Genomic DNA, 23,655 nt, shown 5'->3' on the forward strand with positions numbered 1-23,655 from the left:
CACCCCTGCCAGGCTCTGCATCCAAATCCACCTCCCTCACCTCCTTTACTTTTGCTTTTTAAGCTCCAGCATCAACCACCCTTGCAGATCTCGGTTCTTGCCTCTGCCCCTGCTCCTTTCTTCCTCCTGCACTCGGCTTTTTTCGTTGCAAAACTCTTCTTGTCTGTAATGCCTCTCACATTCACCACAGCTCCCACTCTCTGCTCCTCCTCACATCTTACTACACTGCTCTGTGATGCCTGCTCTTTATTTTTTCCCTCTTCTTGGCTATTCTTTAAAATTTTAATGGTATAGTGACAGCAAGTCTAAACAAGAATGAGATACCGTTTGCATAGCAGAAGCTGTAAACAAAAAAAAAAAAAATCCACATCATAAAATCGTTTGAAAGATGAAGGAATTTTTAAGCTCTTCTCTCGAAATAAAAACAAATCTAACTCTATTGCTTTCACTTTCTAAGTGAGACTTCTCACAGCCAGAAGTGTAATCTCATCACTGAGCAAATCTGATGGAAATACAGCAACTTCCATAACACAAAGTGGAGTTTGTGCACGAAGCACTTCAGAAGAGCTGAGCCAGAGCCGAGCCTCTTCCAGACACCCACTGAGGAAGGGAAAAAATAAAAATAAAAATCAGCCAAGTGATGCTTGGGCTGGACACAATGAGATAAAGCCACCACAACTGGTAATGCATCACGGTGTCACCTTCCATTTGGGAGGCAGAACTCCTACCCCTCGTTAATTAATAATCCCAGCAAACACGCAGAGCAAGGCAAGCCGGAGCAGCGGCTGAGGAAGCGCCAGAGGACGGTATTAATTAAAACTTGTAGGAGAAGGGCAGGGGATGGGAAGGTATTTCCCTGAGTGACAGCTCTCCTGCAGGCTTCCTTGCAGTGAAACCTGTCACACCCGGTCCCGCTGAGATGCAGCGTTTGCCATGAATTACCTGCGCACGTTTTGCCATCGAAATCGAGGCGATAGCCATCGTCGCAGGAGCAGCGCGGCCCCGCAGTCGTGTGCTCGCAGTGATGAGAGCAGCCGCCGTTGTTGTCCTGGCAGCTATCAACAATTTCCATTTCGATGCCTTGCGGAGAAATAAATCAAAAGGATGTTAAAAAGCAAGCGCAGAGGGAGAGTCACCAGAGAATAAGCCTTCTGTAAAAAAGCATCCATAAACTGACTACTGTAGCAGGAAATATAAACTGCGCTCCCACACGCACCCCAGAAGAGCACGTCTTGTAGTCACCGAACTCCAGATATTTGTCTCCTTGTGTCATAACAGTGGATGCTCTTGGCTTTGGTAATGTGAAACGGGTTCACTGTTTCAGCAGTCTGCCTGCTACGGCAGTCTTCACAGGTTTCCCGAGATTTACACTTTGAACACAACGCTGAGTTCTGCCCTTGCCCCAAAGGAGGAAAGGAACCATCTGAGGAACCCAAGTGGTTCAGCTCAACCCAGAGAGCTTCTGCTTTTCGTTTCCTATGCAAAAGGGAAAGAGTTGGGTTCTGAAACATGCACCAAACACAAATGCCTTAAAATTTTCATAGCAGAGGCCGGTTGCTAAGCCTGACACCTAACCAGAAAGCAAAACAATATGCAGGTTTTGACCCTTGAATGTCCCTTCAAGGGGACACACGGCAGATCCTCTGCTGAGACTTTGTCCCGCTACAATTAAGACGGGGTGGTGGCATGATGCTGTCGTCAGCCCCCTTCACCCCGACAGACCCCCCAACCCTCGGTTGTGATGGACAGTCCGCACAACATGTTGACCAGGTCCAGTGGAAACCCTCCTAGAGGACAGGGAACATCTGTTAACCTCATTTCCACCAAGGTAATTCAGTAAATGATTTCTTTAGGATGAGAAGAAAATATAAGTGATCAAGTTTCACTTGAAGAATTAGCCAGACTGTCTTGTTACAAGAGTTATTTAGAGAGAAATTTATTTCTCATATTATGTAGGAGAACTGAGAAACACTCTCCCTAAAGGAGTCACCACAATTCCAGAAACACCCAGCTGAGGGGGGCCCATCACATCTGGTACAGAAGGACGGCATTTCCCCACCGCCGCGGCTCACGGACACTTTCGTGTCGGTGGTTCTCATCTCTTTTTGTGTCCCCAGGGCACAACCTGCCTGCCGACAAACTGGAAGAGAGTGTCAATCAGAAGACCGTATACTGAGGGCTACATCTCATGCATGGTATGATGATTTGCACCAGGGAGAAGAAATTTACTCTCCTGCCCTGTGTGTTAAGCTGGGATTTAGAAAACTCAGTGATCAAACGCAGAATCTGGCTTTATGTGCTATCTTTATCATTTGCTTTGTCTCAGTTCTTCATCAGTAAAACTGGGATAACAGCTCTTCCCCATGCCACTGGGGAAATGAAAGAATAAACAAAGATTGTAAATTGCTCAAACACTGGGATAATCCTGATCATAAATATATGCAGAATGTTTTTATTTTTATTGTTTGCTCTGTAATATTGTGCATAAGGCACAGAGAAACACCATCCCCTGAGATTTGCTGAACGTCAAGAAAAAATATAACCAGAAAATCACAATGAAATCTAAGTGGTCTAAACCACTTTTTTACCCCCATAACAGATCATTTCATATCTATACATTAATTGCATTTCCTCCACCATTGCACCACTCACAGTTCCCCATCACCTATGAAATAATTCTCTGGGATGTCTCTCACATAATTGGTTTTTGTTTTTAATGTATGTTAATGCTTTGAAACGGAATTTCATTCTTATTAAGTATTTCTTACACACGCATTCTTAAAGCAAGCATTCATCCTCTGGCATGCAGCATATTTTCCTAAGGAAATTCTGCTGAAAGTTCTTGTGCAGTATTATTAGATGGAATGATCTTTGCCCACCTCCTTGCTAAAACAGGTCATGCTTTTGTCTGCATTCCAGTGAGCTTACGTTAGGTCCATAATAACACCAACTCTTCCACATCACATCCTTTATTAATCTGAATTTGCCCTCAAGGACAACCCAGGGATCACCTATCAACTAACAGCACTGGGAGTCGGTCCCCTTCTCAAGAAAAGCAGTGCTGATTAAAAGAAAAACAAACACTGGTAAGAGGTAACTATGTGAAGAAAGACAACAGGGCTCAGCATCATTTTAATTTGAGAAATTTTAGTTGTTCAGGTTTTTTTTTTTCATCCCCAATTTTGCCCTTTTATTTTTTTTTTTTTTTAAAGAGTTTACTTAAGAGTGTCAATAATCCCAGGAGAAACATAAATAAACCTAGGCAAAGACAAGAGCAGAACATCATATTGGTTTTCTCTTGCATCAGATCCAGAATATAAGAAAACTGTGAGAAGCAGGGCAGGAATGAGTACATTTCATAAAATGGCAATATATTTTGGTAGCTCTGCAATAGAATTGACCAGACTCTGAAGATAAACCGACAGGGCTATTTGATCTTTGAAATGAAGTAATTAAGGTCTGTGAACACAGGCTCAGGAATGTATCAACCTGCAAAACCAGCAGTAGGAGAAGATGAAGAAAATAGCATTAAGCTTGAGCTTTTGCATACATTTCTTTTGCTGGGAGTGCTAATCCAACCGAATTAAAAATGAAGCATAGCAGTTTGCAGATAAAATAGCCTGAAATGCGGAGCTGTACAAGTGTCACTTACGGTAGCACTGCTTTCCATCAGCCCCCAGCTCGAAGCCAGGATTACAGACACAGGTGAAGGATCCCGGAGAGTTCACACAACGATGAGCGCACCTGGCGCTCCCTTCTGCACACTCATCAATGTCTACAAAGCAGAGAGAAAGGCAGATACATCCATTTGGATATTAAAATTTAAAAAAAAAATTACTGCTCTACATGCACATGGGCGTATTTCCAAACATCCTCTGAAAAGAGCATCCTGATACTAATCTACAAATGACAGCATCTGATGAATGTAGGAACGCTGAACTCATGACATTATTCTCCAAAATAATCCCTTTTTTCCTAAACACTGAACCTTTCCCCATGAGTATGTTCAACATCAGACATTATATTTACAGTATCAGCCAAAGTAGCTTGTTTATTATTCCTAGAACAAGACCAATAGCAAAAGAAGCCACATGAAAACCTCCAGAAAAAGGTCCTGTCTCCTCGTACCCTAAAATTATCCCTTAGGTCCTCGCAGCCATGACATTTAAATTAATGGAGCAGGAAATATCCGATTATTTCTTGAATGTCAAATAATTTGGATTAAGTGGTGGCTGGGTCTCGGCAGGTAGGATGGAGACAGATCTTCTCTGTCACATCCCTGAATCCTGCAGCTCCTTCCACAGAAGCCCAGCAGGGAGGCACCGACTCTACCAGAGGAGTTTCACCCCACTGGCAAGAAAATAAAGGAGGTGAAGAGCTGTAGGTGGGGAGACTGTTCTTCACCGAGTCATCTGTCAAGCAACCTGTTCCTCAGCTTTACACTCACTAGGCTCACTTTAAAGTTAAATGCCACCAAAGGCATCCATCCTCCTAAAATCTCATTGGAGCATAAAAATACTTTGAAGGAATAATTATTGTGAAAAAAAAAATTAAAAAGCAAAGCAAAACCGTATACTAAATACTGCCGTGAGGGTGCACAGCTGCAGAAAACACCAACCTCTGTGCAAAAACTGGCGTTATCTTGCACATGGCAACCCCCCAACCCACCTCCTGCTCCTTCTCTTGTTCTGACATTTCGCTTGCAAAACACAGCTTATTTACTGCACCGATCCTGGGTCAGTGTCTCGTACATAGGAGAGAACAGTCTGTTGTGCAGCTCCTCGTCTTTTACCACAGCAAACCACTTTCTAACAGTTCTTTTTTCCTCCGTGTGTGCTGTACCCGGTGGTGTACTCATGGCCCCTGTACTTGAACACAAGTAGCTCTATGAATGCAATCAGCCGACTTGCAAAAAGAAGCCCCGGGCAGCGCAACCACCACACAGCGACTCATGAAAATTTCAGGATACATGACAGCTTCTCTGAAGCAGCAATGCAAGTAGCCGCTGTTTAAAATAAAATGGGTTATTTCTCCTTTTCCCGTCATTAATTGTCATTTCGCGAGTGTGTCGGCCAATGCTGTAAATGTTCTTTTCCCTTTTTCTGCTTTTTCAAATAGAAAAATAAAAAGTTGCAAAACTGAACCACGGCCACCATCCTGGATGTGTTTCTCCATATCTTGTAAATACAGCAAATAGCTAAAGCATAACACTTTAGTTGCCCTCCGTCTCCTAACAGCTCGGTTTCCAAAGAGCCAAATACGAGTTCAAATTTTGCAAAAGACACTAAATAATTTCTAGGAGTAAAAACCAGTAATTGTATATCCAGGGTAAGACATAACACAACGATTCAAAAGACTGTTGCCACGAGGTTGGAAAGAAAATTTGTTCCAATATAGAACATGCAAGTTACCTAGTGCTTTAGTTTATACATAAATTAACAGAATTGCCAACATGTATCTGAGATAAAATGAGTGACGTGCTGACCTTAGTATTAAACCCCTTGCTGTTTCCGTTTCTTTATCATCAGTGAAGTGTCTACACTACTTGAAGCTATTTTGATTTTTCAGTAACCTTACTCATGAGTAATCCCAGCCAGAGAAGGGAATGATACTCACAGAAGCAGAATACTTAGGCTAGGAAGCAAGTTAATTTGCAAAGCACCCAGCACCCTCTGTACATAAGACAACAATTTAAGTATTGGCAAAATTTAGGCCAAGTTTCAAATGGAAGAGTTTAAAATTAATGTCTGAATACGTACCCTGATCCGTTGTTAAAAATCTGTGCACCACAAAGACCACAAGTGTTTTTTACTTCATGAAACTCATAAACTATCTAGCTTCCAAGCATCATATTGAAAGAGGAAAGCAGGTACTTTGGTCTCTAATTCCCCTGCATTTCAGCTAAGAAATGCTTTAGATCTTTTCAAAAATCCCAGACTAAATACAGGACTTTGGAATCCAACTTTTTAAGCTTCTCTCTTTGGAAATCTTACAGTTTATGATTTCTTCCTTCACAGTAGTTTCTCCATTAATATGGAAACAGTTCTCCAGCTAAAAAACCCTTTGAATTCTAAATAGGTTTTCAGTGACCTGGTTCAGAGTGTTACTTGAACCAATTTTCCAGGAGCTGTATCTGGGACATTATTTTAAAGGGACCCTACAAGAATAACACTGCAGCATCTACAAATCCATTTGCTAGAAAGCATGATTTAAGAGATCACAGAGTAATTTTCATTCCTAAAATGGTCCTTCAAGACTCTCGACTGACATAAATCTCACCGAGAGAACTGCTGTTTCAGAATGCATATATATATTTGTATAATGTATTCCTTTCCATTCAAAGCTCAGTAAGCCAGAGCACTGATCAATACTTTTCTCCCCAATAAACAGTCCATAGTTTCTTACCTAAACAGGACTTTTTGTCTGCAGAAAGATAATGCCCCGGATGACACTCGCATTTTGCTATTCCTCTCTCATTTTGACAGATTTGTGAGCATCCTCCATTCCCACTTGTGCAGGGGTCTATCACTGAAACCAATTAGAGCACGCTGTCAACTTAAAGGTCACGTTTTTGTCTGAAAATGGTCTTACCTGCCATTGTTACAACTAACAACGAAGATTACTGTAGCTGTAAGAGAATAAAAAAGACCAAAAAATAAAATTGACAGAATTTGGTGTACAGTAAAGCTGTTGTTTTTCTGTACAGTTTTTCTCTCTTACTGGAAGAATTCTTCATACAGCAGAAACAAGGCTTTAAACAGCAGGAGATGGGCTTGTATTACACCTTGGAAGCAGGACAAGAAAAGCACATTTTATTCTTATTTTACTGCAATTAAGCAGATTTCAAGAGCTGCTCTAAACAATAGCAATTAGCACTCCAATATGTGTGAACCCATAAACACATACAATGATGGAGTTCACTGTGGAACAATGTATATTTAAAAGTCTCTGGAGGACATAAATGCTGAAGAGCCCCAAACGACTGCTTTCAGTCTGAAAACATATGACATTCATGTTGTACATCAAGATTTTTTTTTCTTTTTTTGAACAATAACATACCATTTCAACGATAAGCCACTCCAAGAGGCAAGTACTCAGAAACACTATTTATAAAATGTCAGCAGAAGTCTCTACCTCAAAGATTTCACTGTGTTTAATGGGTTTATTTCCGGAACATATACCTGCTGGAAGAATACTGATACATTTGCCCAAATAAAGACTTTGCACACACAAAAATAGACCCATTGGGAATGTTTGAACATGTCTGATTTGGCTTAAGAGCCAGAGATTTCATATCAAAATATTATATTCTGCACAAGGGTTAGGTTTCATTGTGGACTACTAGATACACTAACAGGCTGGTGAATGAAATTACCTAGGCAAATTCAGAGGATGCCTTTATAAATGTGTCCTCTAGAGCTCTGCTTAATTTCAAATAATGTTTTTTTTAAATTTAAGCCTCTTTCATTTCAATTAAAGCTCTGATTCAGTTTTTGCATTTTACTAATTATTGTCTGATTTGAGACATTTGACTGCTATTCCTCACTCGCCCCCAGCCCGATATCTCCTTCACTGGCCGTCTCAAACTCTGTACAAGTCAACTTTTACCAGGGCAGGAGGAAAGTCACCATCAGTTCACCAGCGATGACAGTGGAGTCAGGGTTTCAGTAACCTCTATTCTATATAGCTACTTTAAAATATGGGGTGGTGGGTTTATTTTTTTTGTTTCCTCCAATTTTCACTTTTCCGTGTAGCCAGAGGTATTTTCTGCCACCGTTCAGCAGAGGACATTGCCCCAGAACACCTTCAAATTCCCTCGTTTCACCTCCTGGCATCCCAAGAATGTAAGTATTCCAGGCTGCAGGCTGAGGGTTTGACCTGACAATATTAATAAATAAATAAAATCACTGTTAAGGATGTAGAACTGAAATTTTCTGTTGGACTTCCAGCATGATAGGTTGCAAATAGGTTTCCAAGGGACAGCAGCACTTCATCCTACGTTACACTTTCAAGGCTGACAACTTGTCTCTGCAGTTCAACAATTTCTGCTCTACAAAGTATTTAGCTTCAAGCAAGAGCTCATGTCTTGCTGATATGAAATATTGAGTTATTTGTTGATTTTTTTTTTATTTAGATAAATTAAATCACTATCAAACAGCATCTGTTAAACCTGCACATTATAAAGGTTTTCAGAGCATCTAAAGCTTTAATTTGAGAATGATTATAGCACAGAGTAAAACTAGTAATACTCTGTGACAAGACAATAAGCAAACAACAAATTATAGGGTAGATGTTAGTAAAACATAGTAATTCGAATAAAGATAGCGGCCTTGGAAGTCCTAAGATAAAAGCTTGTACAGGAAAGATCTTCAGGACATAAGGCAACCACCAATTGACTTGTTTTCCACTGATATATCTGTTCCTTCCTGTTATAGGCAGCTTTCAGGAAAACCTAAAAATAACTCATTAGTGTTCTTCTTACTACATTTTTGGCTCTTATTGTTCGATTTAATAACAGTAGAGGATAACTGACTCCATCCTATGAAGCTCTATTCCAAGCCGTTAAACACTACGGCAAAAAAATTTACTGAAACTGTTCCATTTCCTAGATGTCCCAGGACATTCAGCAAATTCATCTGAAAAAGCCAAGGTGATGGGACAGCAGTGACATCCTTGGTGAAGTGTGAGTATGGGCTCTGCATGTGCTGTGGACCTTCCAGACCTTCACTGCAAGGTTGGCAAGAACGGGGTCCTGTTCTCCTGTCCTATCTGCGCAAAGAAAGAGAATTGGGCTGTATCAAGACTTGCTCACAGCAACCATGACTTCACACTGGAGAGACTATATAGTATTCATGGCCACATTATGTTCGTTTGTTCCTGTAAAAATCTTGTCCATTGGCTTAACTAGCACTTTTCTCTCAGATATTTATTCGCTAAGGTATCTATGAGAGAAAAGCATCCTATTCATTCTTCTTCATTTTGCCAGCTGAGCTCCCCTCACGAGACAGATTCTCCTTCCCCTGACCACAGCTGGCCCCCTGGCGGGGTTTGCTATTATCTTTTGATTTACACCACCTTGGACACAGGTAACCAGACATACACGCAAATTCCAGATAAGGTCTCGCCCGCAGACAAAGCTGACCTTGTCCCTTCTCCACTGCTTGGTAATTACTGGCTGGTGATGAACTGCTGCCTTCGGCGAGTGACCGACCCTCATCAGCCCCACGACATGGGGGAGTGTGACCGGCCACAGCTGCCTGGGCGGTGGCAAAACCTCATCAATTAGGGGACCGAGCCTGCTCGTTTTGCTGCTGAGCTGAGCATGAAGTGGCACAAGAAGGTCTGATCTGCTTCATGACAGCCCAAGGGACAACTTCCATCCAACTGGGCATGGCCACACTCAGACCCTGCCGATCCAACCTCTGTCCCACCACAGCACCATGAAAACCACCAAAATGTTTTATGCGGAGGTCCCCAGACCCAGCTGGCTGGGCCAAGGACATCTCGAGGGCCAGAGGCAGCAGAGGAACAGCAAGAGGTTTGGAAAGGGCCCGGAAAACAGCAAAGGAAGATCTTCGATGGTCTCTCCCCACTAACGCTCCCCTTTTCTGACTCTTTTTGACAATTTAGGGACAAAACACAGCCACCCCATGCGAGACAGAGGAGAGGTGAGGGCAGGACTCGGGGAGGCCAACACCAAAGGCCAAGTGCTCTCTGTGCACAGCATGAGCTGGAAGGAAGCTGAACAGCAGGATTTACTTACACTTTCTACACAGCATAAAAAATCTCCGAGCAGAAGAGGAGCCATATGGAAACGGTTTTAGTGACAGGAATTTTAGCGCAATAAATCCAAAAATTTGGCCCTATCTTTCTCTGGCATATTCAAGAGTAGCATGTGTGTGTGCTTGTGTTGGGGAAGGGGGGGGTTGCCTTAAAAACTGATGAATATGTTGACATATACGAGAGAAAAAAAATAACAATCAAACCCAAAGGTAACATTCCTGTTCTGCTTGTGAGAGCGTTTGCTCAGAAACCTGAAGGAAAGAATGAATGAATCAGACTGCGATTAGGAGCAACATAAGCCAAAAGCAGATAAAGAAAAAGCTTTATGTAGAATAAAATATGGTATACAGGCCAAGTCTATATACAACGGACGACTAATAAAATGTTACAATTAAACTGTGATTAAGTTCCCAACTTATGTCATCATCGTCAGTGTGCAATGCACAGCCAGGAGTCTATGAGGTCAAAATCTTGTTCGAAGTTGTGAATCAAAGCGAACTTCACACCTTAAAACTGTGTCATTTTAATCTGGCTAATAAGCAATTCCCAGAGCTGCTTTTGGCAAGCAGGATGAAATATGACAGAATACAGTGACCCAAAGCACCATCCTGGAGTCTTTTAAATTGCAGGTAGCGCAGGACTCACCTTCACAGGACTTGGCGTCCCTCTTCAGCTGGTAGCCCGGCTGGCACTGGCACTTGTATCTGTCCTCACCGAGCTGAACACACTCCTGCTCGCAGCCCCCCTTGTTAACGCTGCAGGAATTGATGGCTGGAGGTAAGAAAGCATTGAAAGAACGTATGTCAACAACCTAGTAAACATATTTCCTATTTTAAATACATAAATGACAATAGGAATAGGCAAACCTCGCCGAACAGCTTTCATAAATGCACCTGTCCCCATCCCCTGCGTGATTGCTCCCCTTTGCATTCGCGGTGCTTGTTTGACACACTGTCCCACGTCAGCAAAACCCCCTGATTTCAGTGAGAGGCAGGTGAGATCTAAGAGCCGTAACACTGACTGAAGTACAGCCATCCTTTGATCTGACAGAAGCAAAGCACTCGAGATTCCACTGAGGTAAGGAGGGAAAACCAAGCAGCCCCACCGGCATTTCCTCACTGGTTTATTGTCTCTTTTTTTTTCTGTCCTTGCTATCATTGATTAACAAAAAAGAAATTGTCTTTCAGGCTGATTTCCTCAGTGTCATGTATAGGAAGCTGCAAATGACAGGAATCACAAGCTCCACAGGACAGACTTACAAAGTAAACCACAAAGACGGAGAAGCTCTCTGGTACATCTCTAGAGATAATGTTTCTTTTACTCAAGCAAATTAATATTCTTTTTTGTTCAACATATAGCCCTAGCCTCTGGAGAAACATTTCTCCTCCTGCCAAAATACATTAACACACACCCACACCTATTCGCACACTGCATATAAAAATAAGAGAGATCGTTCGAACCTGTTATTGTGCTGTACATATGTAAGCGTATGTGAATGGCTACATCTATATATATATTTTAACAGCAGGGCTGTATTATGTTCTCCGTGAGTAGCTGGGAAGATTATTTGGTCCTTCATGGAAGGTATGAAACTCTGGACCCAATGAAGTCAGCAAAACAGCTTTGATATTTAGTTTAGGAATATTAATATTAATTCATCTATCTGTAATAGACATTAGGAAAACATTAGCCCCAAAAGCTGCTGTAGAATACATTTCACTCTGTGCTACCAATTAGCAAATACTTAGTTTGTGCAGTCAAGTATGTGTTAAAAAGACAAAAAAAGAGGCAAATTTTTACTTTATCATGGATGCATACACAGCAGTAGCCAGGACACTCTGGACCTGACCCTGGCTTCTGACCTCCACCTGTGTCTGCAAACCTCCCACCCCGTTAGCGATGTAACTTGAAAGCAGCTTGATTTTTACACAGGAGACAGCAGACCCGATACACTCAAAGCTTCCTGCCTGCTGCACGTTTGTATCCAAAGACCTGTTTTTCAGCAAGAATATTCAAATAAGATGAAAATATTTCAGGAAATGGAAGACGCCTTAAATCGGCTCCAAGCGACAGAGTATACATCTCAGTCTCTAAAAGTGCCATTTTCTCCCTCCTTTTCTGGGCATAAGCCAATTTGGATGTAAGGGGAGATAAGCAGCAACCTGTCGTACGGAGAATTTTGGAGGTTTTGGAGCCAGAAGGGTTCAGGTGTGAAGTCCTGTGTTGAGAACTTGCACTGGCAGGGCCAAGCAGCCCAGCTGGGTATGGGGTTCCAGTGGCATTTGGGGTCCAAGGGGATGCTCCAGGTTTGTCACGAGCTACGTGAGAAGGTGCCAGACTGAACAAGAAGAGCTGCCACAGAAGAAACAGGATGAATTGTGCTGCCAGATGTTGGCCACACATCTTTGATCAGAGAAAGATGTCACGTCATGAGTCTAATTCCCCCTCTCGTAAAGGGGCTTGTGGCTGGACATCTGAGCACGTGCACGGGGTTCAGGCAGAAATATGGCTCTTTCATATTTTTACTTGTGAAATTTGGGAAAAAACCAGCCCTGCTGCTGAGTACTGGCAGTCACAGAGGTCTGGACCGGCGCTGGTGATAACGCCCGGCGATGCTGAGCCCAGGAGGCAGCATCACAGGAAGGGGGACAGCAGCAGGAGGCATCATGCAGGAAAGATCTGCCAATTGTTGAGCAATATACGTTTCTCAACCCATTACTTTTTATAATAATGGTCGTATTTGTACCAAAAAACCTGAGTATCAAGCCATAGTTGGAGGTATACATTGCAACCATGGGGTTAGAACATGCAGTCTCTTCCATCACCTGAAATCCAACCTTATCAACGACAAGAAACTTCAGACATACTGTGCATTTACTTACGTGGAAAAACACAGATTATAGATTTGTAGAGATATTTTCTTTGTTACTTCCTCTATCAGGAGCCTTAGTGTGTGAAAGTCTCCACAAAAACCTGCATCTCAACAGCTTTTCTGCATAAGGCAGACATCAAAGACAACAGCTGGCACCAGGCATGAATCGGGCTCTAAAGACTGTGCTCTGCTTTCACTTCCAAGAGTTCAAACAAGAATAAATTCCAGTGAAGGCAATGAATTTACATCAATCCAAAAACACAGTCCAGTGCTTCCATAAACATGTTCTCTGCCTCAGTTTCTGCTTTCCAGGCATCAGTTGGTTAAACTTTAATTAATTTAGATTCATTACAATAACATAACCAAGGCATTAAAAACACAACAAAAAAATTGGACGGTGTCACCTTTGGTTATGCAAATTACCTAATTTGTATTGAATGTTTAGCCTGGCACATATATATATAAATGAATCCAATATCAAGCAAAATTTGTGGGACCAAAAAGCTAAGAAAAAAAAAAAAAGCATTGAAAAAGATGGGATTCTGGCATGGAACAAAGTATCAGAGACCATCAAAGGACTGAAGAAGAAAGCATTTTACTTTCACATGCTAGTTCTCACTGAACAAGACTGCTTGCCTTAAAGGATGAGTAGAAGTTCCTAATGAGAGTAGGAGGGATGACAAACAACAAATACATTGCTTCAAACTATGTATTTTGAGGCTTGTACTAGTGGTAGAGGGATGGACCACCAGCCATCAGTCAGGATCCCAAACACCCTGTGACAACGTGGTAGGGGGACCGGAAAGAGCTTGTGACAGAAGTTCAGTCATCTTCCATGCACTCACACCAGAAAGTAGCTTATCCCAGGTTTTCGACTCTTCAGACGTGGTCTGAATACCTTATAAGAAGACAGATACACTTCTTTATGTATGGGAGATTTCCAAGCCATCCAGGCTGCAAAATCTGCTTCCCCTCAAGTGATTTTGGCACTTTTGTTCCCAGAAATGTACGGTTGCCAAAAAGAAAAAGATGATGGGGAAAGAATGAATATAACAGAAATCCGGGCTAGGTTCATCTGGAAAGCCTATATAAAGGGGTGCTTGTTTCTTACTTCTGCAGCTGAGGTAATCACCTTGCGTAAACAGCTCATTTCCAGAACATAGTCCCTCTTTGTTCTTAGTATGTGGGAGAGATCGTTACATCCTCTGGAGTACCCCACAGAAGAAATATGATTGCTAATGCAAGCCCTACTTGAAACACTGGATGTTCTGCTTAGCTGCATTAGGTCAAAAGAGGTGGGCATTATTGGGTTTATTTCTCGATTGGATGAGTGCTCAAAGCTGTACGTACAAACCGGTGCAGCAGAAGAGGCAAACTCTCCATCCCTACCAGTCAATGCAAGCAGTCCGTGCCCAAATCCCAATGCGAGGCACTCCTAGATTACTGGTTTATATGAAATGCTTCTCTCCGTCCTCATCAGTTAGTGACTGTCTTGTGTTCCAATGCATGAGAGCTTATTATATCCATTTATTTTGTTGTCTTGTCTTAACAGCTGAAACAGAACCCAATATCCTTCGTTCAGTATTGTGTATATCCATTACCATAATAACAGTTCTCTCTGAAACTTACCCCTGTCTCTCATCTTAGGATTAATTTCTGTTTCTCCTCAATAGTTTCTGAGACACTGCAAACAGAACTGAACATTGTATTAAGTATTTTTAATAACTTCTTGTGAATACTTACATTTGTGAAATGAAAACTTGCTTTCTGATAATGTTCACAGCTAAGACAACTCCAAACTGAGGTTCTTCATTATTTGTGCCATAAGAAAACTTTACTATTCTATCTCCACAGAAGTTTTTACATATTACACAGGTAAATTAATTTAATTGTCGTAATAGCTACCTTTTGCGTTTATCATTCAGTTCTCTAACTCTTTCCCCCCAAAAGCCACTTTAGTTCTTTTTTTATATAACATTCTCTCTCCAATGCAGCTGAAAATGAGACTATTAAGAGAGAGTAACGTGACTCGAACATCACATCTTTCACTTCTTGGTCTTTCCTGGTCAGATCTGATGAGAGATACATGGATTTCTCTCTTTTCTTTTAGTTCGCAGAAAGCATTAGTGTTTCTTGCTAAATATGAACCGTTCTGCTTTTACAGTATTTTTTTTTTCTCTCACACCAGTGTTTTCTTGCCCATTCCTTCTCCAACTAAGAGAAAGAAATGGTTGAGGCTTTGCCATAATTTTAATTGCCGTTAATTACCAAAACACTGAAAATCTATGTATGTGGTAAACCAAACCTAAAAGGGTAAGTCCTTTAAATAAAAAAATATTATTCCCACGGCTTGAGCACTGGTGTATCTTGTGTTTTAGTTGCATCAGTAAATTTATTGCTGTGATAATACCAGAAATGACTGATGACATATTTGGCTGATGTTAAGCACAACCAAGGGACTTTCTGCAAGAACTGAGACAATGACCAAACTGTGAGTGAACTTATTCTGCAGATGTGGTCTGACTGAACTTGACTGTTCTTCTCATATTATCTAAAATCAGTCTTAAAAATTTAAACAAATGACATCCTTTTCTTCTTCCCAAATTACAGAACGTTTTAATCCTTTTTGCAGAATTCTACTACTTGACTTCTGTACTGATTTAAATCCAGCACAAGAAGAGTATATTTTATTTTATCATTATTATTTTTAGCAAGACACAGAGTTAACTCTGTGTGTCCTGTTTCAGAGCACAGAGTCCAACCAGAGAAACACAGGATTTATTTTTAATGGCAGGTCTGCTAAAGTGTTCCACAAGCACAGAACAAGGTCTTGTGTCACGTAACTAGCTCTGCATTTAATACCAGCAGAAAGGGACACGCATCCACAAACAAGCATTCAAAAACTGAAGATCTTCCATATGGGAGCTTTAAAACTAATTTAAAGAAAGGCAAACAGTTTGGTTTGCAACTTATTTTGTTATTGGCTTTTATGTGTTGTTTCCTTTTTTTTTTTCTTGTGTGCCACAGAGGGGTACAGCATGGGTTTTGCCGGCTGAGCAAGGGAAATTTGGTACCAGTTGTAACGGAGATGTTACAAACACGACTGCAGTGGAGTAAGATGTATTCCTGATGTACAGGAGTGGTGCAACCAGTTAAAGATCAACATAGATAAAGGAGCGGATCAAAGGGCATAGGACTGCAGTCCTGTTCTGTGGGAACACAGAGCTTTCACGAATCCATAGCACCCTGATTATCAGTTCACAGCATGAGCAGAATCACAGGAAAAGTGCTCAAAACTCTCAGCTTCACATGCACCTCTCATGTGAGCTAAAAGGATTAGCGCAAACTAAACATTCATGTAATACGCCCTGGAGGAGCGTTTTCAGCCCAGCCCACCTGTACTTATCACTTTGCCTAATAAATAAAATGTAAAAGAGACCCAGGCAGGCAATTCTGCATTACTGTTTTACCTAAAAAATTCAATATACAGCAGAGGCTGAAGAGAAGAGATGAAGGGTAGAGATGCTTCTCTTCATGCATTCTCTGAAAACCAGAGAAGACCTCTGAGTGCATAGTTAAATATTTCATTCGCCCTTTAGAGCTCCCTCTCTAGCTACCAGCCCGTAGCACCATATTCTCGAATGTATCTTAGTCATTCACAAATTTGGCCTCTGCTCTTGCTCCTCCCAAGAAGATTTTCTGCTCAGCTCACTGTAGCACGGTTGCAGAGATTTTACTTCATCATCTGAACTCCTCGCCCCATTAACAATGTCCTCTCGTCTCTGCTCATGCCACCACCTGCGAGAGCCTCTGGGGTCCCAGTCTGGGCAGTTGAATGGAGATGGTCACCTACTGTCAGGTTAAATCCAGCTTCAGGGTGGAAACCACAAGCTTTCATTTTGTCTCCATCACTGAAGACTCGAGCTGCTCATTGGGACTGCTCGGGTGGAAGAACAGCATTTTGTCACGGACCCATGGGCAGCTGATTTCACTATCCACTCTTCAAACCTCTTCAGCAAAACCAGGCAAAAAGACAAAGAAAGAAGAATAGCAACAGAGGGCAGAAAAGCCCAGGGCACAGCTGGAACATGCAGGGGGATGTGACACGAAGGAAAAATGATCAGAATCGGAAAAACATTTTCATTGGAAACGAAGACCCCCTATTTCTTTGCTGGCTGCTGAAAAACAAAAGAAATTCTCACAAGATTGCATCACAGAAACACAGGACACCATCACCGCTTTGCTCGCAAAAAAAAAAAAAAAAAAAGAAGAAAATTTGGAAATAGCTGAATTCTCACAAGCTGCTTGAACTAGAAAGGGTAATGATATCCTTTGTGAATTAGTCAAAACAGACTGGGGAAGTCTACAAATCTTTGCACTTACGCAAAGGCAGGTTTAGCAGAGAAAAACACGTCTTGAAGCAGGTGAAGTGCTTGTTAAGGTTTATTTACCGATGCAGGTGCGTCCGTCGGCGTGGAGCCGGTATCCCGGCCGGCACTGGCAGTGGAAGGAGCCGTGCGTGTTGACGCAGCCGTGCTGGCAGCCGCCGTTCACCACCGCGCACTCGTCCACGTCTGGAGGAAGAAACCAGACAACGAGAATTACAAAACAGCCTCAAAGACATAACCCTGGTTCTCCTGGACAGCACGTAGCTCATACATTATGCAACCGCTGCACTCGGACTGGGTTTTTTGTTTACTTCGCTTCTGCACGCTAAACAGAGCAAAGAAAATTGAAATTTTATGGTGTTTTTCAAAGTTCCCGCGAGCACCGCCTCTGTAGTCTCTACTTCTGAAGCCCTTGTTAATTAGAGCGATCCGTGACACAGCCATTTCCTCAGGGCTAAGACAAAAAACCAGGGAAAGAATGAGGGTAAGGTAACACATCTGAGCTTGTAGATTCCGCTGGTCAAACATTTGGCTTTTGTAGAAAATCGCTGTGTGAAGATTTCCTTTTGCATCAGGCCTTTAATCCTCTTAGCAGGTGCTCTTGAGGGTACAAGCATGCACAGCCGACATTAACGGAAAAAGGCCACGCAAAAGCAGAGCCCACGCTCTCAATCAACGTTACACTGTCAACCACTGAATACCAAGAGAGTCTAGATATTACATTTAAAAATAACTAAGATTTTTCTGCCACATTTCTGTGACTCTTGTCCCTTGGGCTTCCTTGTGTTCACCTGAATTTCCTATATTTTCTTCTCGGATGACTTCCCTGAAAAACTACGTGGTTTCCTGATGATACCTTTTCTGAACCCAACCAGGTTTCTTTCCATATTTCACATTTTAGGACATTGTGTTCACTCAAATGAAGAGGGAAACTAGCATTAAACAAGCTTGAGAATGCTGCTGTAACATTTCATCTGAAAATGATGGACAGTGGTGGACAAAAAAGATAAGAAAAGTTTAAGTAAATAGGTGAAGGTTTCAAACAGATCCACAAAACTGAATTTCCAAAAGCACTGCATAAGCAGGTTCTTCACCTTTCCAGCAACACCGGGCTACTGTAAATAGCATTTGATTGGCAGGTTGACAGCATTACCTTAAAAATCAACACAGAAGTCATTGGAAATAAGGGTCAGTTGGTCCATTCCCTGACAAAATTTCACCTGGTAGATGTTTGCCTAGAATTTGTCTGTTCTTTCCTTAACAGCCGCTGGGGATAGATGGTAACTCCACCTCCCACCACCTCACCCAGGGGTGATGCTGGTACCAAATTGTCCCGGCTACCAAAGCCAAACCTCCCTTCTGCAACAGGCATCTAGAAAGGACCCCCGCTTTTTCAACATTAAAGACTCCTGTTGATTTATTTGCTCTTTAGATCATGTTCTCAAATCATTGAAAGGATTTCTCCACCCAAACACACCCAAGCAGGTGTGGATGAGGACACTGGGACCCGGCCACGGAGCAGGACACAGCAACACCAAGAGGGTGTTTCTGCCCCCATTTTGCACTTGAGGAACAAGGGGTCTGGCTTTCATATTTTTTTGCTGTTGAAATGTCTGCCTTGCATTTAACTTTCTTGGTTTACATTTTTTAAAATGCCTTTATGTTTACGCGGTTTTAGAAAACCTAATCAAAATTAAATGAAAAAGGAAGTTTTAAAGATGACTTGGAAACGCACGATGTCCTAGTCCTAAAGAAATGTGTTTATAATGTTAACTTGTAATACTTCACATGTGAATTTCACCTAAAATGAAGTCCTAGAGTTGACCAGTGTTTAAATTCAGACCGTTTGCTAACATGCACCACCTTTTAATCCCTCTGCTATATTTGCTGTTTTATTAGACTGTATACTATGTACATTTCCTATTGCTTGGAGACATCTGGAGTACACTTTTTTTTAAACAGAAGTTTTGCTTTTCTAAATGTAAACAGTAAACAGAAAATGTTATTAATCTTGTTGAATTCTATACTGTTAAGAAATAGTCTGCTGAAAAATGCCGGGATAAAATCAAAACCAGAAAACTATTTGTCTTGAGCATCACAGAAATAGAATAGGCAAAAATGCTCAGAAAAACATAACGGGGAAGAAGCTGAACTGCATAGTATACCACGTTCTACTATTTATACCTCAATAAACTCAAATACTGGGAGCGTCAATTTATTAATTTTATAGGCTACAATCAGCCGCAGAATTTCTCTAATATACCAAATACCATTTTAAGTTAGGATATCAGAACTTACAAAGGAGAAAAACATAGTCCAGCTAATAAAAATGAGCACTTTGAGTTAGTTTTGTTTGTTAGTCTCTATCTGAACATTTAAAGCAGTGACTTGGTTTACGGGGGAGCTCCTGCACGCACCGCGGCTCTTCTTTCAACGGCATTTCTCTTGCAGCGGCATATCCCAAAAGGCCATAAAGCAATTAGATTGCTGAAGGGCAACAAAATTACATGGAAAATAAAAGACCCTAAAATACTTGTATATACAAACTATACCTAACCCCACCCTGAGACTCCCTGCAGCAAGTAGGGGGAGAAACCAGAGGTGAGATCAACAAGTTTGCAACGCAACTCCACGACCGTCTGCCCTGGACGCCACGAGAGCAGCAAGTTTGATGACAGACGATCCCTTCTAGTCTCAGGCCTTCTCTGCAAGGTCAATATGTTAAGGGTTATATATTGAAAGATTCCTTCACGTACTACAGATATAATCAAGAAAAATGCAACGCACGGCTGCCTTTCAATGTCTCCAGCATCTCAAAGCCAGGAAACAACTTTGCCTCCAGTTACAGAAGAAAAATACCTTAATTATTTTGTCTGGGGAGGAGTCTGCAAAGTAGACGCTAATCTAAATGCTTGAACTGCACATTGAAGTTTTCAAAGTCTAACCTATTCGGACTTTCATCTTTAAATATATATTCTTTAAATATCTATACTAGTAGAGGACACGCATACCAGGAGATATACATACCAAGAAAGCAACAACTTATGCTGTTATAAGTACAGAAGAAGCCATTGTTTTTTCTACATGGTAATAGGAATGGAAATATAAAATTATTCTAGAATTATGAAGTTATAAAAATATAAAAAATATTATAGAAATATGAAGTCATATTTTAATTCTAGAATACCACGGGATTATGGAAGATTGTATCCGTTTAACAACACACTATAATTAAATTTGGGTTAGTTTCCACTGCAGATCAAACTAAAACACTTGTGTGCTCAGCTTTCTATAGTTACAATTTAGGATGCTTATCTGAATAACCCAAATTTCAAGCCATTTATGGCTTGCTTATCACAAGTCAGACCGTGGTGAAAGCAACTGCATTCCCACAAAATAGAGGGAGAGCAGCTGCTGAGATGAGAGGCAAGAAGTGAAACGAGAGCGTTTGCTGTCCCGCGGCTGCCTTGCAAAGGGGATTATGCTGCTGGGTGAACGGAGCAGAGTCGGTATGTGAACATCATATAATCATAATATCCTCCTCCTCACCTGCAGAAGATTTCAGAGATGCATTTTAAGGGGATTCCCTACTGAAGGCACCTCTGCTTTTCACTCTGTCCGTACGCAGCACACGCCGAACCACGTACCCCAGGATATCCAGGTATTGTGTCCCTGTTTACCCACTTTTCATCAGGCACAAGCTGGCAGAAATAGCCTTATGGTCAGTCATACAAGCCAAAAGTCAACGCTACATGTTTCCAAGATATAAAGAATTTCAGCCACCGTGAACCGCACCTTTTTTAGCTCTTCGTGCTTCTGAGGTCTGGGCATTTGGACCGAGCTTTGTGCATCGCAATGGCACACTTAACTTTCCTGCATCCCGAAAGGATCCACATCCCAAGTCCCAAATGTGGGAGAAGAGGACGTGGCGTACAAATACACAACTCGCTGCCGCCGCCGTGCCCTTCCCAAGGGCAGATCCTACTGGAGAAGTTACAAATCTCGAAGGCCTCTACAGCCCTGAATGGGGGCTCTGCTAACCTTCGAGGACATTTGTCCCCAACTGATTTGATGGGCCACATTGGCAACAGCCCGATTTTCCTGCCCAAAACCTGTTTAAATACAGAGCTGTGTGATTGCTTGTTTGGAATTCAGGGTCATCACATCAGTGGCTTTTCTCATATCATTACTAAAACATTTAGGAACAGCTATGATCAATCAGTTCCTAAAAATAAACTGACAGCAGTGTTAAACGCAGGTAATTAGTGAACCTGCAATCAAGCTTTTATAAAGGAAAAAAAAAAAGCAAGCAAGATGTTGCCAGATCAACTCCCTACTAACAAGCAGCTTAGCTTTTTAAACCATTAAGAAACGTAAACAATATGCAAAACTAAACCTCAAAAGAAGAAAAAAAAAACCAAACCCCAAACAGTTCTGATGGCAGCAGGACTGAGAATTTGCAGTATCCTCTCCATTTTCATGATCCTTCCCCACTTTTCTGGCCCTATTGTTCAAGGCAGGGTTGTGAGCTCCTTTTTAGCTCCTGTTTTAGCCACTGGATGCGGGCACTATGCAATCCCACATCCTCTTCACTTTTAATTTTTTTTTTTCTAAGTAACCTATGTAGCAGTTTCTGCAGTGACTATTCCCACAATTAGTGCATCACCCTCTCTCCCACAGGTCTGCAACGATACATCCACGACCCCTCTGTATGCGTATATTTGGGCCCTGGTGCAGGACAACTGTCACTTCAGATCTCAAAGTGTCTGCAGAAATATTGAAAGAAAGGCCTGCTTTTCTTTCTAATTCAATTTATTTTTTGAAGTGCTGCATTCCACACAAGGTCATTATTTGCAATTTTTATCAGTTTTCACGTGCCTTCCTTCTGCACATGTGTGTGCAGCTGCTCTGGAACTACAAGATGAAACAGTCTTCTAATATTAAGTTTACTGCACACTTTTCCTTCTTGCACATTTTTAGCAAAATTAAAGGTATAAGGTTATTTAAAACACAGCCTCTACTGCAGAACTGAGCTCCCTTCTTAGGGCTGGCCAAGCCAACGAGAGCACGAACATTTTGCGAATCCCGAATGGGAACAGAGATGATGTGCCAAGGGTAACCCAGAGATGACATTCACATCCAGGACCATTTGTAAAGGGCACAAGGTGAGGTCTAAGCAGGCGCAGGGTGGCAGAGCAAGGTTTACCTCTCACTTAGCTTCACGGAGCCAGTGGCATTTCTTCTGGGTGACAAATGAACAGGATTGGTCTCCTTTGACCGTAAAAACATGCGCAGATTGATAGCTGTTCAAAGCCAGTACTTTCGGATAGATACACTGGGAACAAATTTCTTCTTCACAGTGCCCAGGCACTGCCGGAGAACAAAATCAGAACTGGACAGTATGGACCTCGTCATTTGAGGTTTATTTTTTAGTTTTGGCAAAAAACTCCTTTGGCAAGTAAAGAACCATACAAAGAGAGGCAGAGATCAAATAATTGTGAGCATCACGCACCCCACAAACACTAGAGAACTGATATGGGTTAAGAGATTTCTGTCCAGCTGGGACCCGATGCAAGAAACACGTTCTGGCCCAAATGACTTTCACAGAAGCATAACTACACCCTTTGTACCAGAGGCCTAAGAAATACTACATGAAACTGGAATGAATGACACATGCTTGTTACTATTTCCCAGAACCACAGTCCCCCCCCAGCTCACTGCAGACGTGGGGAAACACAAAACCCCACTTGCATTTACTTAAAGGATGGTTTACACTGATGGCTTTAAAGTCACATTATAATTAAAAATAATTATAGTAATTATTTATAAAAAAATCGTGACGGGAAAGAGCAAGCATGGTCTGCTCTTTGCAATATCATCTTAAAATTCAGTAAAATCAGGGTTTTGTCTCCTCTTTACCCCGGGAGCTCTGGGGGTCATTGGTCAACACACAATATTGTGAAGATTAGTCAGTAATGATGGTGATAGAGGAACAGGGAAGGGAAGATTGGCTCTTATGTAAAAAACCACAAGGCTATATTTAAAATTATCGCAAGTGGATAAAGTGTTCAACTCAAACATTTATTTGGAAATCAGTTAACAAAAATCTGGCTTACCACTCCTTTGCCCTGACTAGCTCACAGATCATTTAGTACGTCTGACACCAAAACTCCATGACTCTATGATTATTGTTTGCTATTTAACACAATATTTAAAATCAACATAGATGTATGACAGTGCTTCCCCTTCTGTTATTTGTAACAGCGCTGTGATTAGTGTCTTTTACATATTCCAAAGGCTGTTTAAACATCACACAAGTTATGAAGTGAAAATATCATATGGTCTTTCCCCACTAATTTACATGGCGGATTTTACACATTAATTTAGTGTGCTTCTAAATTAAATAATTTACACACTTAAGGGATATACTTCATAGACCGATCACAAAAGTCAGAAATTATTTTGATGAAAGTGAAACATAAAATAAGAACCTCTGTTACTGTAAGTAGACAAATCTATGACAGATTCAGCTCACAAATTTAACTCACATAGTCTCCCCAAGTGTTGAGTTTGAAAATGTCCACAATTTGGCAACCAGTGTGAATCTACTCA

General features: G+C 41.5%; 1 protein-coding gene across 2 annotated transcripts in view; it reads right to left on the reverse strand.

The window, feature by feature from the left end:
- Window positions 1-23,655, reverse strand: part of LOC135991580 (multiple epidermal growth factor-like domains protein 6) — a 199,209-nt gene that overhangs the window by 54,726 nt on the left and 120,828 nt on the right. For both annotated transcript variants that reach the window (XR_010606529.1, XM_065640310.1), the window contains exons 6-10: window positions 17,107-17,229; window positions 10,429-10,554; window positions 6,406-6,528; window positions 3,653-3,775; window positions 943-1,080 (exon numbers count right to left, since the gene is read on the reverse strand). Coding sequence is in view for 1 of the 2 variants with exons in the window: in XM_065640310.1 (XP_065496382.1) it covers window positions 943-1,080; window positions 3,653-3,775; window positions 6,406-6,528; window positions 10,429-10,554; window positions 17,107-17,229 (633 nt within the window). In the remaining variant the exon portion in view is untranslated. The remainder of the gene's footprint in view (window positions 1-942; window positions 1,081-3,652; window positions 3,776-6,405; window positions 6,529-10,428; window positions 10,555-17,106; window positions 17,230-23,655) is intronic.

The sequence above is a fragment of the Caloenas nicobarica genome, chromosome 8 (genome assembly GCF_036013445.1).
Source record: "Caloenas nicobarica isolate bCalNic1 chromosome 8, bCalNic1.hap1, whole genome shotgun sequence".
NCBI classification, from domain to species: Eukaryota; Metazoa; Chordata; class Aves; order Columbiformes; family Columbidae; genus Caloenas; species Caloenas nicobarica.